Source organism: Aethalodelphis obliquidens, unplaced genomic scaffold, assembly GCF_003676395.1.
Source record: "Aethalodelphis obliquidens isolate GAN/ISIS:26980383/991018 unplaced genomic scaffold, ASM367639v1 scaffold30, whole genome shotgun sequence".
NCBI classification, from domain to species: Eukaryota; Metazoa; Chordata; class Mammalia; order Artiodactyla; family Delphinidae; genus Aethalodelphis; species Aethalodelphis obliquidens.
Window position 1 is genome coordinate 14,710,065 of NW_020837974.1, and position 16,194 is coordinate 14,726,258.

General features: G+C 40.3%; 1 protein-coding gene across 1 annotated transcript in view; it reads right to left on the reverse strand.

The window, feature by feature from the left end:
* The window catches only part of VKORC1L1 (vitamin K epoxide reductase complex subunit 1L1), a 59,474-nt gene extending 43,488 nt beyond the window's left edge, over window positions 1–15,986 (reverse strand). The window contains exon 1 of the mRNA XM_027126243.1: window positions 15,658–15,986. Coding sequence (XP_026982044.1) covers window positions 15,658–15,851 — 194 coding nt within the window. The 5' untranslated portion in view covers window positions 15,852–15,986. The remainder of the gene's footprint in view (window positions 1–15,657) is intronic.
* Between the last annotated feature and the right edge of the window lie 208 nt (window positions 15,987–16,194).

The following is a 16,194-nucleotide window of genomic DNA, read 5'->3' on the forward strand; positions in this document are numbered from 1 at the left end:
CACCAGGGAAGCCCAAAGGTTTTCTTTTTTAAAGTGAGATAGCAAGCTAGCTTTTTTTCCCAAATAGCTACTCAGTTGACCCCATACTATTTACTGAAGAATTGTTTTCATCCTTATCATATATAACATTTCTATAAATGAGGCCACTTAAGTACTCTCAACTCTGTCCAGTGATAACTTGTCTACTCTGATATTCTTAATTACTTTAGCTTTAACACAGACTTTAATAGCATTAATACCTCCTTCATGAACACTGGTTTTCATAATTCTTAAAATTCCACATATGTCCTTTCATATGAACTTTAGAATCAAGTTTTGAAAACCCTGTTTGAGATATTGTTATTACACTGAGTTTACAGATTATATTTTATAAACTTCAAGATACCTTCGATGTGAAACTAACATAACACTGTAAATCAACTATACTCCAATAAAAACTTTTAAAAAAAGATACCTTCGATGTAAGATTTACAATTATTTTTATGTAGCACTAAAAAATAAGACATTGCCCAGCTATGACATAATGCTGAGGATTTTTATTTTATGCCTATTGTTAAATTACCTTTTTCTCTTCAAAAATTCTGTTAGGAAGATATGCCAAACCTCTTTTTAGAAATCTATAAAACATTATTGAGAAAAAAATTAAAGAAGACCAAAACACATGGAGAGAAAATACTCATGAATTGGAAGACTCATCGGTATAAAGATTTCAATTACCACTAAACTCATCATTGTGGAACCTCACAAGCTGATTCTAAAATGTATATGCAAATGCAAGGGGCTCAAAATAACCAAGAATTATCTACTGCATATCAAGATTTATAAAACTAGAGTAGTAATTCTCATACTTTTTGGTCTTATACTCCTACAAGTTATTGAAACTCTAAAGAGCTTTAGTTTATGTGAGTTTATTTTTTTTCACATTTGAAACTGAAGCAGAAAATTCTGAAATATTTATTCATTTAAAAATAATAAGAAACCCATTACATGCTAACAGAAATAACTTTATGAAAAATAACTGTTTTCCAAAACAAAAATATTTAGCAGGAAGAGTGGCACTGCTTTACATTTCTGTAAATCTCTTTAGTATCTGGCTTAATAGGAGACAGCTGGATTCTCAAATCTGCTCCTTTATTCAATCTATTTCAATATCACATGTCATGCATCCTCTGGAAAACCTATTGTAGACTCATGAGAGAATGAGAGTGAATAAGGCAAATAACATCTTACTATCACTACGAAAATAGTTTTGACCTCAGAGACCCCCTTAAAGGGTCTCAGGGACCCTAAATGGTCCCAGGAGAACTACTGAAATAGACTATTTAAGACAATGGCACTTTGGCATAAGGACAGACAAAATAGAAAAATGGAAGAAGAGAGCCCAGACAAATCCTCGTACATACAATCAGCTGATTTATGACAAAAGTGACTCTACAGAGCAGGGGAGAATGGACATTTTAAAAAGTGGTGCCACAATAACAGTAACTGGACAGTCATACAGGAAAAGAATTAAACTGACCCCTATCTCACACCATTAAAAAAATTCCACATAGATTGTTGATCTAAATGTGAAAGGCAAAACCTAACAGAAAATAATATAGAATATATCTTCATCACCAGGATACAAAAAGTTCTAATTATAAAGGAAAAGACTGACATACTTAACTACATTAAAATTAAGAATTTCTGTTAATCCAAATATACCTTTAAGAAAATGAAAAGGTAAGGCAAGCCAAAGAGTGGAAGAGGATAGATATCTGCAATATGAGTATCTGAATACACACACACACACACAAACACACACACAAATAAGACAAAGATAGAACACCAGATAGAAAAATGGGCAAATGACTTTAATAAGCCTTTAATCAGCCTTTCGAAAAGACGATGGTCAATAAACACACGAAAGGCTGTTCAACCCTACTGGTAATCAGGGGAATGCAAATTAAAACCAAAGAGGAGTGTTAAGTAGTACAACCACTTTGGGAAACTGTTCTGTAGTTTCTAATAAAATTAAACGCCTACCTGATGCCCCAAAATCCACTCCTCGATATATAGTCAAGAGAAATGAGTATGTATATATAGAAAGATGTGCATGAGAATATTCATAGCAGCTTAATTCACAATAGCCAAACTTAGAAACAATAATCAATAAGAAAATGATAATCATAAAATGGGACTAAGCAGTAAAAAAAGAATAACTAATAAAACCAACAACTTGGATGAATTGCAAAAAACATTATTATGCTGGGCAGAAGAAGCCTGACACAAAAGAGTTCATACTGTTACAAACCCATTTACATGAAGTTCAAGAACAGGCAAAACAAATTTATAGTGGTAGAAGTCAAAACAGTTTTGTCAGAATAATAGCTTCTGACTGGAAAGGAGTATGAGAGAACTTTCTGGAGTGATGGAAATGTTCTATATCTTCATATGGATATGGTACATGCATATGTAAAATATTCTTCAAGCTGTACATTTAAGATTTTTGCAACTTATTGGATATGACATATACCTCAAATTACACAAAAAAATCCATTACATATAAACCAGAATGGTTACTTTAACAGATTGACAATTCCAAGGCTTGGCAAAGAGGTGGAATAACAGGAATTCTCATACACTGCTGGTAGGAATCTAAACTAGTGCAATGACTTTGAAAAATAGTCTGGCATTACCAACTAAAACTGAAGAATCACAGAAGTGTTCACAGCAGTATTATTCATAATTGCTGCAAAGTAAAAACAATTTAAATACCCATCCAAAAAAAGAGCAAAACAATCAACCGTGATATATTTGTATAAAAGAACATTCCGCTGGGCTTCCCTGGTGGCGCAGTGGTTGAGAGTCCGCCTGCCGATGCAGGGGACGCGGGTTCGTGCCCCGGTCCCGGAGGATCCCACATGCCGCGGAGCGGCTGGGTCCGTGAGCCATGGCCGCTGAGCCTGCGCGTCCGGAGCCTGTGCTCCGCAGCGGGAGAGGCCACAGCAGTGAGAGGCCCGCGTACCGCAAAAAAAAATAACCGCGTACCGCAGTGACAAACTACAGCTCCATCACACACAGATGAATCTCACAAAATAATGTTGAATGAAAGCAGCCAGAGTAAAGAATACAAAATGAATGGTTCATTTATATAAGCTTGAAAAAGCAGGCAAAACTAAGCTACCAAGTTCGGGTGCAACCTTAGGTAGAAAAGAAAGTGATTATCATAAAAGTCAGGGCAGAGCTTATTCTAGTGAAGGAGAAGTATACTTCATAAGGAGGGCTTTCTGCAGTGCTGAAAATTGTCTGTTTAATGACCTGAATGTTGGTTACAAGGCTTATGCTTTATAACCACCACATCAAAACAAGATGCACAGATCAATGACTTTTCTGTATGTAACAGAACAAAACCAAAAAGGTTACAAATCAGAAAAAAGGTTTAAAAAAGTCAACTGGACCTGGTGACTGATTGGGTTGGGGTGGGGGTTAGTAAAGGCAACCAAGGAAAACGCCCGGGTTGCTGACTTGCACAACTGTTTGGGTGGGATGCCTTTCACTGAGACAGGAAACAGCATTTCAGGGGAAGAATATGAATTAAACTTTGGACATGGTGAATTTAATAGTTCCTTTGAGACATCCAAGCAGAGATGTCCAACAGGCAATTACATATGCAGAACTTGAGCTCAAAGGAGAGGTCCAGGCTAGAAATATAAATTTTGGATTCATCTGTAAGTGAAATCATGGGCAGGGATGTGATTGTTTAGGGAAAGACGACTGACGAGAGGGTGTACGGCTGATTCCTGGTATGTCAGCATTTAATGGAAAGGTAGAGGATGATAAACCGGTAAAGAAAACTGAGAAGGAATCGAGCGGCGGGAGGACAATCAAGAACGTGTCATGAACCATTAAGCAAAGGAAGAGAACATCTCATGAGTAATTAGTCATTCACTGCAGGCTGATGCATAGTTAAGAAAACATATGGGTTATGTGCAATACTCAGCAAGCCAGTTTTTACTCCACGTCTCTCTGGCTGATTTGAGAGAAGCAACACCCAGAGAGAAAACCAATGCTTCTGAGAATGGTTGCAAGTTTTTGTGTTATCTTTAGAAGTGAGGAATTAAGGCCCCTCTCACTCTTCTCCCTGACTCTCAGGAAGGAAGAAGGCAGATTTGGGAGCACTGATAGGTCTGTGTGCTACTGGGTAGAATCACCATGAAAAGGTCAGTACACACGTGCGGGCTCATTTTTCTGCTTCTTCCATGTGACTGAAGTGGTATGAGACGCCTTCAAGAGAGGACTTCGTCTATTCCAAGTGACAGCCAGGGCCAAACCTACTACTTGGGCAGAAAAGGCCAGAGGCAGGTGGCCAAGACCAGATCAGCAGTCAGCCAGGGCAAATGGGCTCTCTCTGGTTACAAGGCCCTGAGCACTGATAGGAATGAGTTAGAGCAGCTTTGCCCACATCGTAAGGGAAAGATCTAGCCACGTTTGAAAACTGGGAGATGGAGGGTGTCCATCCCATGGCCTGTTTCAGTTTGAAACAAATGAAGCTTAACTAAATTGAGAAAAACAGCATCTCCACATGAACCAGCTGGGTTCATTCCAGTCTTCTGTCTTAGAGTTTGATGCCCAAGTCCTACTCAAGATGCAAAGTATTTTGGTTTTTCATTGCCAGTACAAATATAAACCTCTCTCTTAGGGACCCTATAGACTTGAAAATAATGGCTGTGGACTGGAGGGAATTCTAGTATTCCTGGATCCCACCGGAATGCCATCATAAAATTTCTCAATTTCTAGCACCACATAAATCACATACAAAACAAAACAAAACCACAATGGGCATTTGGTTAAAATGGCATCAGATTAGCAACTCCAGAACAAGTAGAAAGTCGCAATATGTTTGTTCCTTGATACAAAGATTTTAGTGAAGGTTGTCTCCTTCCCAAATCACCTATAAATTCAGTACAATTCTAATCAAAATGTCAATGGGATTTTTTTTAGAGCTCATCAAAGTAAATTCTAAAATTCACCTGAAACAATACATGCATGAGAACAGCCAAGAAAAATTTGAAAATGAGCATATTTGCTCTATCAGGTATCAAACTGTATTATATAAAGCTACAGGGGAAAGGGGGGCTGTGGTAATGGAATTCTGCAGAAACATACACAAACAAATCACTGGAACTGAACTGAGAGTCCAGAAAGAGGCCCTATGTATATAAGGAAATTCTTGCACCATTTCAAATGTGGACAAGTCAATAACTGGAATTAGGCAAAAGCTTATCAATTAAAAAAAAAGTACGTTAGATCCCTACCTCACATCTGACAAAAAGTAAATTCCACACAAACTAAAAGAGTTAAATATGAAAAAACAAATTTCAAATATAACATACAAGAGTTTAAAAAAAATCTTTGGGGGACTTCCCTGGTGGCACAGTGGTTAAGAATCTGCCTGACAGTGCAGGGGACACAGGGTTCGAGCCCTGGTCCGGGAAGTTCCCACATGCTGCAGAGCAACTAAGCCCGTGCACCACAACTACTGAGCCTGTGCTCTAGAGCCCGCGAGCCACAACTACTGAAGCCCACGTGCCTAGAGCCCGTGCTCCGCAACAAGAGAAGCCACCACAATGAGAAGCCCGCACACCGCAACGAAGAGCAGCCCCCGCTCGCCACAACTAGAGAAAGCCCGCGTGCAGCAAAGAAGACCCAACACAGCCATAAATAAATAAATAAATTTATAAGAAAGAAAATCTTGGGACTTCCCTGGCAGTCCAGTGGTTGGGACTTCGCCTTCCACTGCAGGAGGGTTTGGGCTTCCCTAGTGGCGCAGTGGTTGAGAGTCCGCCTGCCGATGCAGGGGACACAGATTCGTGCCCCAGTCCGGGAAGATCCCACATGCCGCGGAGCGGCTGGGCCCGTGAGCCATGGCTGCTGAGCCTGCGCGTCCAGAGCCTGCGCTCTGCAACGGGAGAGGCCACAACAGTGAGAGGCCCGCGTACCGCAAAAACAAAACAAAACAAAACAAAACAAAACAAAAACAAAAACAATGCAGGGGCTTCCCTGGTGGTGCAGTGGTTGAGAGTCCGCCTGCCAATGCAGGGGACACGGGTTCGTGCCCCGGTCCGGGAAGATCCCATGTGCCGCGGAGCGGCTGGGCCTGTGAGGCATGGCCGCTGAGCCTGCGCATCTGGAGCCTGTGCTCCGCAACTGGAGAGGCCACAACAGTGAGAGGCCCGCGTACTGCAAAAACAAACAAACAAACAAACAAACAAAAAACAATGCAGGAGGGTTTGATCCCTGGTCGGGGAGCTGGGATCCTGCATGCCTTGCAGCCAAAAAACCCAAAACATAAAACAGAAGAAATATAGTAACAAATTCAATAAGACTTTAAAAATGGTCCACATCACAAAAAAAAAATCTTAAAAAAAAAAAAACTTGGGATGGTAGAGATTTTGATAAACAAGATTAAGGAAAAAACAAAAAAACTCAAAAGCTACAAAGAAGTCGAAGATGGGACCACATAAAAAGTTTAAACTTCTGTATGAATAAAAATACCATAAATGGGTTTCCCTGGTGGTGCAGTGGTTGGGAGTCCGCCTGCCAATGCAGGGTACATGGGTTCGTGCCCCGGTCCGGGAAGATCCCACATGCCGCGGAGCAGCTAGGCCCGTGAGCCATGGCCGCTGAGTCTGCACGCCCGGAGCCTGTGCTCCACAACGGGAGAGGCCACAGCAGTGACAGGCCCGTGTACCGCAAAAAAAAAAAAAATAATACCATAAATGAAATTAAAAGACAAGTGAGAAACTAGGAGAAAATATCTGTAATACATATAACAAAGGATTAACTACTTTGATATCTAAAGAATTCCTGCAAACCAATAAGAAAAAAACGACAACACTGCAGGGAAAAATTGGGCAAAGGCATGAACAGGCAATATCCAGAAGGAATATGAATGCCCGTTAAACATATGTCTGTACAAAAATTAGGTTACAGACTCATCTAACACCTGATAAGCTACATTCTAGATGATTAAGAAATTAATTTTTTCAAAACTAAGAGAAATTATAAATTCATCAGATATCAGAATGAGAAATGCCCTTCTAAACTTACAAGCTATAAGAAAAAATTAAAAAGAAAAATAATTAAATTTTATATACTTAAAAAAAAACCCGGCTTCCTTGGTGGCGCAGTGGTTGAGAATCTGCCTGCCAATGCAGGGCACACGGGTTCGAGCCCTGGTCTGGGAAGATCCTACATGCCGCGGAGCAACTAGGCCCGTGAGCCACAACTACTGAGCCTACGCGTCTGGAGCCTGTGCTCCGCAACAAGAGAGGCCGCGATAGTGAGAGGCCTGCACACCGTGATGAAGAGTGGCCCCTGCTTGCCGCAACTAGAGAAAGCCCTCACGCAGAAATGAAGACCCAACACAGCCAAAAAAAAATAAATATAAAAATAAATAAATTTTAAAAAAAACCCATAGTACTGCAAAAATTAATGAAATTGAACTAAACTGGCAAAAATATTAACAAATATAATAAAATATTCATATCCTTTAAGTATATAAAGCATTTGTCTAAATCAATATAAAAATTCTAAGATCTATACAGGCAAGACTGGAGAAGAAAGACAAACAGTTAATAAAATGTGAAAAACATTAAACCTTACTTATACCTTGGGGGGAAATGCAAGTCAAAACAATGAGAGTTTCATTTTTCATACATGAAACTGATAAAGGTCTAAAAAATGAGAATGCCCAATATGGCAGGCGTACAGGGCACTTGACATTCTCTTACATTACTGGTGGAATTTTTAATGACATAAGAAAATAGTTGTGACATGTTAGATGAGGAGAAAAGATATAAAGTACGTACAGTATGATCTCAACCGTATTTTAAAATAAGAGCTAAGTTTTATGAGCACTTACTTCTGTGCCTGGCACTGTGCTAAGACCATTTACAGGTATTGGTGCATTGGTGCACTTCATACAATAATCCTGAGTTAGACGCTATTATTATCCTCATTTTACGGAGGAGGAAACTGCGACGAGATCAAGTTATGGAACCAAGGTTTCAACCCAGTTACACTTGCTCTAGAGTCTGTGATAGTAACTATTAGCACAAAGCAGAGGAGGAAATAAATCAAACTCCTAAGACAAAGTGATGTTGAATATACTCCACTTAATTCCTATTTTGTCATGGATTTTCCATTTTACTTCTCAAACACAATGATGGTCTTTAAAAGGTCAATAATCACACAACAGTGACAACAGCATCCTTGAAATGCCCCTAAGTTACAGGTGCTAACAACAAAAGAAACTTTATAGATCATAATCCAGGGTATTTAAAAATGTTGTTTAGCAAAAGAACTTTTTTGTAAATGAAAATTTAAATGGATCTATGATATGAGAAACAGATTAAAGCAGTATTGCATTGTATTAGTGTATTTGAAAAGCTCAAATTTATAACATTTACAATGAAGCTCTTCTGGTGAATACAAACTTCAAATTATGGATGATTAGGGCAGTCGAATTTGTTTTGTTTGACTGCCCAGTATCAAGAAAAACCTGATTCACAGAGAGTAGCAATTGCAAATAAGAGTTTTTGTGATTCTTTAAAAAACAGCACATAAATGCTATCTGAGCATTTTATTACACCTGTCCGGAAGTCCAAGTAGAACATTTCTAAGTTAAACCTCTAATAATATTAGGAATGAGAATACTTGGTAACCACAAGTATTTTGGTAAAAAATAAAAATCTTAAAATATATACTAATCATGACATCAAGGCATTATACCTAAGGCAGTCACATGTTATTGCACAATGCAATGAGAGTTGTCTATAGGAGCAAACTTGCTCATATAATTTTACAAAAGCAAATAAGGACTGATCTGAATTTTTAAAAGACCAGTGTAAAGCTACAATCTTTCCAATCAATAAAAATTTTAAAAATTCAAGTATAGGCACAAAGAAAGCAAGAAACACTATTATAAGGATTGTTATCTGGCTGTTGGCGTTATGGAGAATTTTCATTTTTTCTTTTTGCTTATTTCCCCTCAAACACCCTAAATACACTACTTTTTTTTTCTTTTTTACTTTTATTTTTAAAATAGTTATAAATCACAGGAATTTTCAAAAAAATGTACAGGAAGGTCCTGAGGACCCTTCACCTAACTTCCTTCAATGGTAATATCCTACATAGCTCTAGTGTAAGATCATAACCAGGAAACTGACCTTGGTACAGAGTTTACTCATATTTCACCACTTCTACATTCGTGTGTGTGTGTGTGTGTGTGTGTGTGTGTTGTGTGTGTGTTCTATGCAATTTTATCACATTTGTAGCTTTGAGTAACCACAGCTGAGATACAGAACTGTTCCCTCCCCACAAAGCTCTCTCGTGCTGCCTCCTTAACCACCCCTTCCCCCATTCCTAACTCCCAGCAACAGCTAAGCTATTCTCCATCTCTATAATTTTGTTATTTCAATAATGTTATATAATGCAATCATATAGACTGCAACCTTTTATGATTGAATATTTTTTTTACCTAGATAACCCGGCAGTACAAATCAGCGGTCTCTAATGTAAAATTTAGCATGAGATACATCTGAGTGTATATAAATGTTTATAATGTTTTAAAGTTTACAATGTTAAAAATGTGACTCAAATGCTTATGAAATCCCTGTTGTACCACCACAGAACTAGGATTCTGAGGGATGAATTTTAAAAATTGATAATCTAATACAAGTCTAGTGCAATCTAGTACAAACACTGTACAGAAGAGAAACCCAAGGCACAGTGCTTGTTAAGTTTTATCTATGTTTACAAGAACACGTGGCTTACAAGAATGCCTGGTTTTGCATTCTTCTGGCCAAGATCTAGATTCCAGTCCTCTCCCAACCCAGGTAAATCTACATTACATTCAAATATGACCATTTGCTATTCCCCTCAAAATGGTCACCGTTTTCTGCCTTTCCTCATGTTGTTTCCTAGAATCCTTCCAAATCATCAAGGAAATGAATTCCTCTTAAATTCCTGGTTCTGGTGACTTAACCCCACCACACCCCAGGCCCAATTCTTCTGTTTCTCTATGCAGTAGGTCCTTATGACTCAACATCTCTCTCAGGAAGGACTACCCCACCCCAGTACAAATTCATACTAACATTTTCCCCTCCCCTCTACACCTCCAGGTACGTAGATCCACTTTATCTTTCTTCTCTCGGCTATTCTGTTAGGTCTTCCTGATAGCTCACCCCACTGTATACCTGTTCACTCACTAGGTGTGACAAATGCCTTATCTTCACAAGTTTAGGCTTAGAAGGCAAACACTCCAGGGATTTACTTCTTGAATACCGTGCCTTCAGAGTAATGTTCTTGCTTTTCCAAAAAGATTGCTCCCAATAAGTAAAAGCTAAAACACAAACATACAGATGCAAAAAAAAAAGCATAGATGTTTGCATATTTTTAAAAATTTGGCTGATATGGGTATCACTATATCAAAATCAGATCAAATGGAATTTAAAGTAGTGGTAAAGAGCCAGATTGCCTGGGTTAAAATGTGGCCTCTGCCACTGTACTATCTAAATCAAGTTTCATTTACATTCTGTGTGCTTCAATTTTCTCATCTGTAAAATGGTGATAAAAGTGCCTCACAGGACAGCTGTGAGAATTAAATAAACTGCATTTAGAACACTGCCTAGTACACAGTAAACATTATCCAAGTATTACCAACTATCTCTAATGCATGGCAATCCAAGTTCACCTCTTTGTGATATCCCTCTATTCCCCTTACATTCTTTGAAGTCCATACTGCTTCTGAAATTTCCATACCAAGAAACAATGGTCACGTAAGAACCTGTATTTTATTTATTAAATTCATCTTGGTCAAAACTAACCAGTAGAACAAATTGTTTTTAACATAGTGGTAGCAGTTATTAACATTCACCAAATATGAATGTAAGCACTTAAAAGTATGGTGGTGATGGAAAGAATGCTAGCAAAGAGTAAAGTACAGATCAGAACATAGAATATGGTAGTTCTATGTGTAAAAAATGGGGAGACTAATATGGTCATATTTATGCTTGTATATGCATAAAATGGCTCTGTAAAGTTTCATGTCTGCTTAAGGAAAGGGAGAACTACAAGTCTGGGGGCAGGGTTCTGAAGGGGACGGTTCACTATATATGCTTTAGTATCTTTCAAACTTGAAGCAGTGAATATATTACCTATATAAGAATTTAATTTTAAAAATGGAGGAGGGTGGGGTGGTGGTCCCTCTAAACAAGTACTCTGGAAGCCAGGCTTCTAGTCCCAATCTGCCACTAACTGTGTTACCTTGCACAAGTCATTTAACCTCTGAGTCTAGCTGAACTAAGCAAGGGGCAGCACAGATTCCTAGGTTCTATTCTAATTCTAAAAATGTGTCTCAAAGAGGGGGGTAGTAAACAGATGGTACTATTTTTAAGACATGAGAGGGGTACTAGTCCAACATTTTGCGAAATAAGGCAACTTTTTGAGGACCTGAATTGTCAAGCCTCTTCATCTTTCAAAATCATTTTTTTCTTACATAAAAGCTCTTCTTAGAAGGGGTCTAATGCAACGTATAGGAAATACCTATAAAGAATATTCTACACATTATTTTGTGTCTCTTGCCACACTTTTGGAGTTGTTTTAAATGGATTTTAAGTCTTTATACTATGCCATGGAGTGAGCAATAAAGTACTCTAAAACAATTTACATTTAAAATACATAAATGACTACACCTAAGACAAGTAACTTGTACTATTTAAAGGCGTTTATGATCAGACATTGCAAAAAAATAATCATACCACCTCCAGTCAATAACAGCTGTAACTAATCGAGTACATACTTTATTTCAAGTATCATCCATTTATTTATTCCATGTATCCTCCTTAATCCTACCCATTAATCTGGCAAAGTAGGTTTTAATATCCCCATTTAACCAAGAAGCAACTGTAGCTCCATGAAGATGAGTGACTAGCTTGAGGCCACAGTCTAACAAGTGGACGAGCTAGGAGTCCACCCAGAACCTTTGGATCTGAACTTAGTGCACTGGACAGGGATTAGCAGGCAGGCTGGTGCAGACTTGCAACAAGCTTTTAGTAATTTAAATAAAAATGAGGAAAAATGAGAAGAAAGTAAACTTTTTAATAAACCTAAGTGATTCAATTTAAAGATCTTTCATACTGAGATTCAGTTCTTTCTAATTATTTGAGTTAAAATATCCTTACTTACAATGAAATGACAGTGACAGCAGATAGTGGTATGGGTTACTGTTGCTGTTTTTATTGACTATAGCCAGCCAGCAGAACAAACTGGCACCTCTATTGCAGCCTCCCAATTTGGGGGGGGAATACTTCTTTTGAAATCCAAAAATCTGGGAACTACTTCCTTAGACAATGATGATGCCTCCCAAAATAATAGAGGACTTACACACACACACACATATAGCCCTCAAGATTCTCTCATTAATCTCTACTTTATTTGGATTAGAACTCTTAAGGATTAAGAAATGAGAATAAAGTGAGTTTCAGCAATCCAAAATCACATGAGTTAACGCTGGATTCTGGCAGAGAACCTTCCTCAGGATTTCATTGGTTAATTTTTCTCATGCTTTATCTTTAATTCTACTCAAACCTGGGCTCAAACTTTCTGTTCCTAAAATAGTCACACTTTGGGACTTTCCTGGCGGTCCAGTGGTTAACACTCCACGCTTCGGGCTTCCCTGGTGGCGCAGTGGTTGACAGTCCGCTTGCCAATGCAGGGGACACGGGTTTGTGCCCTGGTCCAGGAAGATCCCACATGCCGCGGAGCGGCTGAGCCCGTGAGCCATGGCCGCTGAGCCTGCGCGTCCAGAGCCTGTGCTCCGCAACAGGAGAGGCCACAACAGTGAGAGGCCCGCTTACCGCAAAAAAAAAGAAAAGAGACTCCACGCTTCCAATGCAGGGGGCGTGGGTTCGATCCCTGGTCAGGAAACTAAGATCTCACATGCCCCTGTGGCATGGCCAAAAATAATAATAATAAAATTTTTTAAATAAATAAAATAGTCACATTTTTTACTACTACTGCTAACTGGCAATCAATACTTAAATCAAATAAAAAGAACTACAACTTGAGGTCTCCAATAATCTGCTTTTATTTAAAGCCTTTTTCACTTTGACAAAATAAAAACTTTTAATTATGTTTAGTCTACCTACTTCCAAAAGAAAATTGATCTATAAATTAGACTCAAGCCACTTTAATTTCCAAATTTCTGTATCTCCATCATATATATATAATATATATAGTTTATATATATATAATGTATATATGTATTGATATATATGGTTTTGCAAGCAGTTTATAAACAGGTTGGTCAAACTGTCTAAATTTCTTGAATTTTATTGTGTACACAGCAAATAAGCTATTTATTCCTCTTATTAGCATGTCTTATTTCTTACCTATCTTCCTTTAGTGAGCATCAAATTTAAAATATTCTACGTACACAGCTACACAATTAAACATTAGTGTCAGTCACAACATATTAAATTCACACTTAAAACTATAAAGAGATCCAGATATTTTTAGTCTTACACATATACTTTATATATAATCTCACTTGATGTTATTTATATTATCTTATGGTGCTTTATTAAACAGACATCAGAACACAAAAACCTTGCAGGATACATAACTGAAACCTTGCAGGATACATAACTTGCAGGATACATAACTGAAAATATTTATAATCTATACTTACTACATGGTTCAAAAACACGCTTTTTTAAAGGAAAGCCAATATTAAGAACTTAAACATACAGTCTGGATAACATAAAGCACTCTTTCCAAGTCCAAATGTTAAAAGGTCTAGTTAAAGTTATGATAGACTATAGTGTTTCCAAAAGCTAAAATTGGTAATAATTCTGCTTAAATTCCATATTAATCTAATATCAAAAGTTATTTTTATTCCTTTTTTCAAATACCTGAAATACACTGCTGCTTAGTCTTTTCATTATATATTTAGTTAGCTAACTTTGGGTGCAAGGTACTTTAAATATAAAAGTCCTTTCCAATGGATAGTGAAAATCATATAAAAATGTTTGTATAAAATACACTCAGTGATTCTCAAAGGATATCTGAGAGTCTATTAGGTCTATTAACTTGGTTCAAAATACCCAACAACAAATGAGAGGTTTTGTCACATTGACATATTTTAACTGTTAACTGGTATCTACATTTTACACACATTATGTCTAATGTAGCAATAATGATGACTATTTTTCCACTAAAAAGCTACAGGATTTTGGTTTAAGAGCAAATGAGAAAGAGTACGTGGCTCACCAAGAAGGCTGTCAAAGTGGAAAAGATCAGCAGTCTGAAATTTGTAAATAGTAACAAGACAAACTCCAGTGCTAGGTCGTTCATGTAATCACCAATATGTAGGTCAAAATAAACTAGTGAGCTATACATTACTGTCTACGTAGTAATTTACAGAACAATGTGAGAGGAAGAAACTGCTCAAATGTGACTACTGTTAACAAACTCAAAATATTAGGCATAGTAATGTCTCTATTAAAATTATAACTTATCAATTGTGAAATAATTTCTTTCACTATTTCTACTTCTAAAAAATGAACCCTCCTCAATTAAAAAAAAAAGAGCAGCCACTTTTAAGATGTAAATTCCTCTTTTTTTCAAAGTAACTTACCCAGAAAAATCTAATGCAGAAAATAAAGTGTAACAGATAAATCGACTACAACATTTTTAAAAACCTAAAAGTATCAGTAAAACAAACCAATCCCTCCAGTTTAGCAATGCGTGTATTTTTAAGCTTCGGTGGGTATACCATTATAATAACCAACAACGTTTAAATGGCACCCTAATGCCCCAAACATCATCATTACACATGACATACTCGTATTTTACTCAAATTATGCTTAGACCAGATCCAAACTCAGGCCATTCCCCCCTCGCGGGCACACTGAAATATACGAGGGGGAATCCAAGAAATCAGATATGTTAAGTGCAGGTATCTCCTTCCAGAGTAGGGTCAAATTCTTGTTTGCCCGCAAATGTCACTGTCTCAAGAAGTCTGCAAATTCTCATTAGCGCTACAGAGTACAAAGAGGCCTGACCACGGAAACACCTGTCCTAACACCGGGAAGACAGTGGGAAATGCAAACCCCGAGCCCACGCCGGCCGTACAGCCTTGGGCAGCAGCAGCGACCCCAGACGAGGGGCGGACACTGACCTCATGGCTCCCTCGGGCAGGCTCCCACACCCCCGACTCGCCTTCCCGGGCGAGAACCACTAAATCTGTCAAGCCGGCCGGGACCCACCCTCCGCGAACCCCGCTTGCTCCCTCCGAGCCCGGCCCCAGCCTGCCCAACTGCCCCCGGTCCGCTCCGGCCTCGCGGCTGCACTCTGCCACCTCATCCCTCCTTGCCGGTCTCGCGGCCCCGCCACCTCAGCCTCGGCGGCCTGCACTCGGGCCGCCCCACCCCGGCCGCCGCCCCCCGGCCCCGGCCAAGGCTCCCGGCCAGGCTCACGGCGCCGTCGGTCCCTTCGCGGCCCGATCCCCGCCGCCCCCCAGGCCCGAGCTCCCGCCGCGCGCTCCCCACCCCCAGCCTCCGCCCTCGCCCCGCTCGGCCGCTCCCGGCCCGCTCCCCCTAGCCGGGCTACCTGGAGGCAAGGGCGGCAGAGCACTTCACCCAGGGCCCCAGGTCGCAGAGGGCCCGGTGCTCGGGGTCCCGCTCCTTCTCCCGCTCCACGTGGTAGGCGTAGATGGAGAGCAGGATCCCGGCGGCGCACACTGCATACCGGGCCACCCGCTCCCAACGCGGCACCGACACTCTCAGCAGGACGGGCGCCGCCATCTTCCCCCCTCCGCCGCCGCCGCCGCCTCCTTCGCCGCCGCCGCCGCCGCCTCCCTCCGCCTCCACCTCAGCCGCCGCCGCCCGTCGGGGCCCGACCCAGCCGCCGCCGCTACCGTTACCGCCTCCGCCGCCGCCGCCACCGCCGCCGCCGCCGCCGCCGCGCCCCATTGGCTCGACCGCCTCCTCCGGGCCCCGCCCCCACAGGCGCGCGGCCCAACCGCCCCAAAAGGAGAGATCCTGGCGGGGCGGGGAAGGCGCGCGCGGGCGCGGAGTGGGGAACGGAGTGCGCAACCGGCCGGGAGGCCGGCCGGGGGGCGGAGCCGGAGGCAGTGCGGCGCGCGCA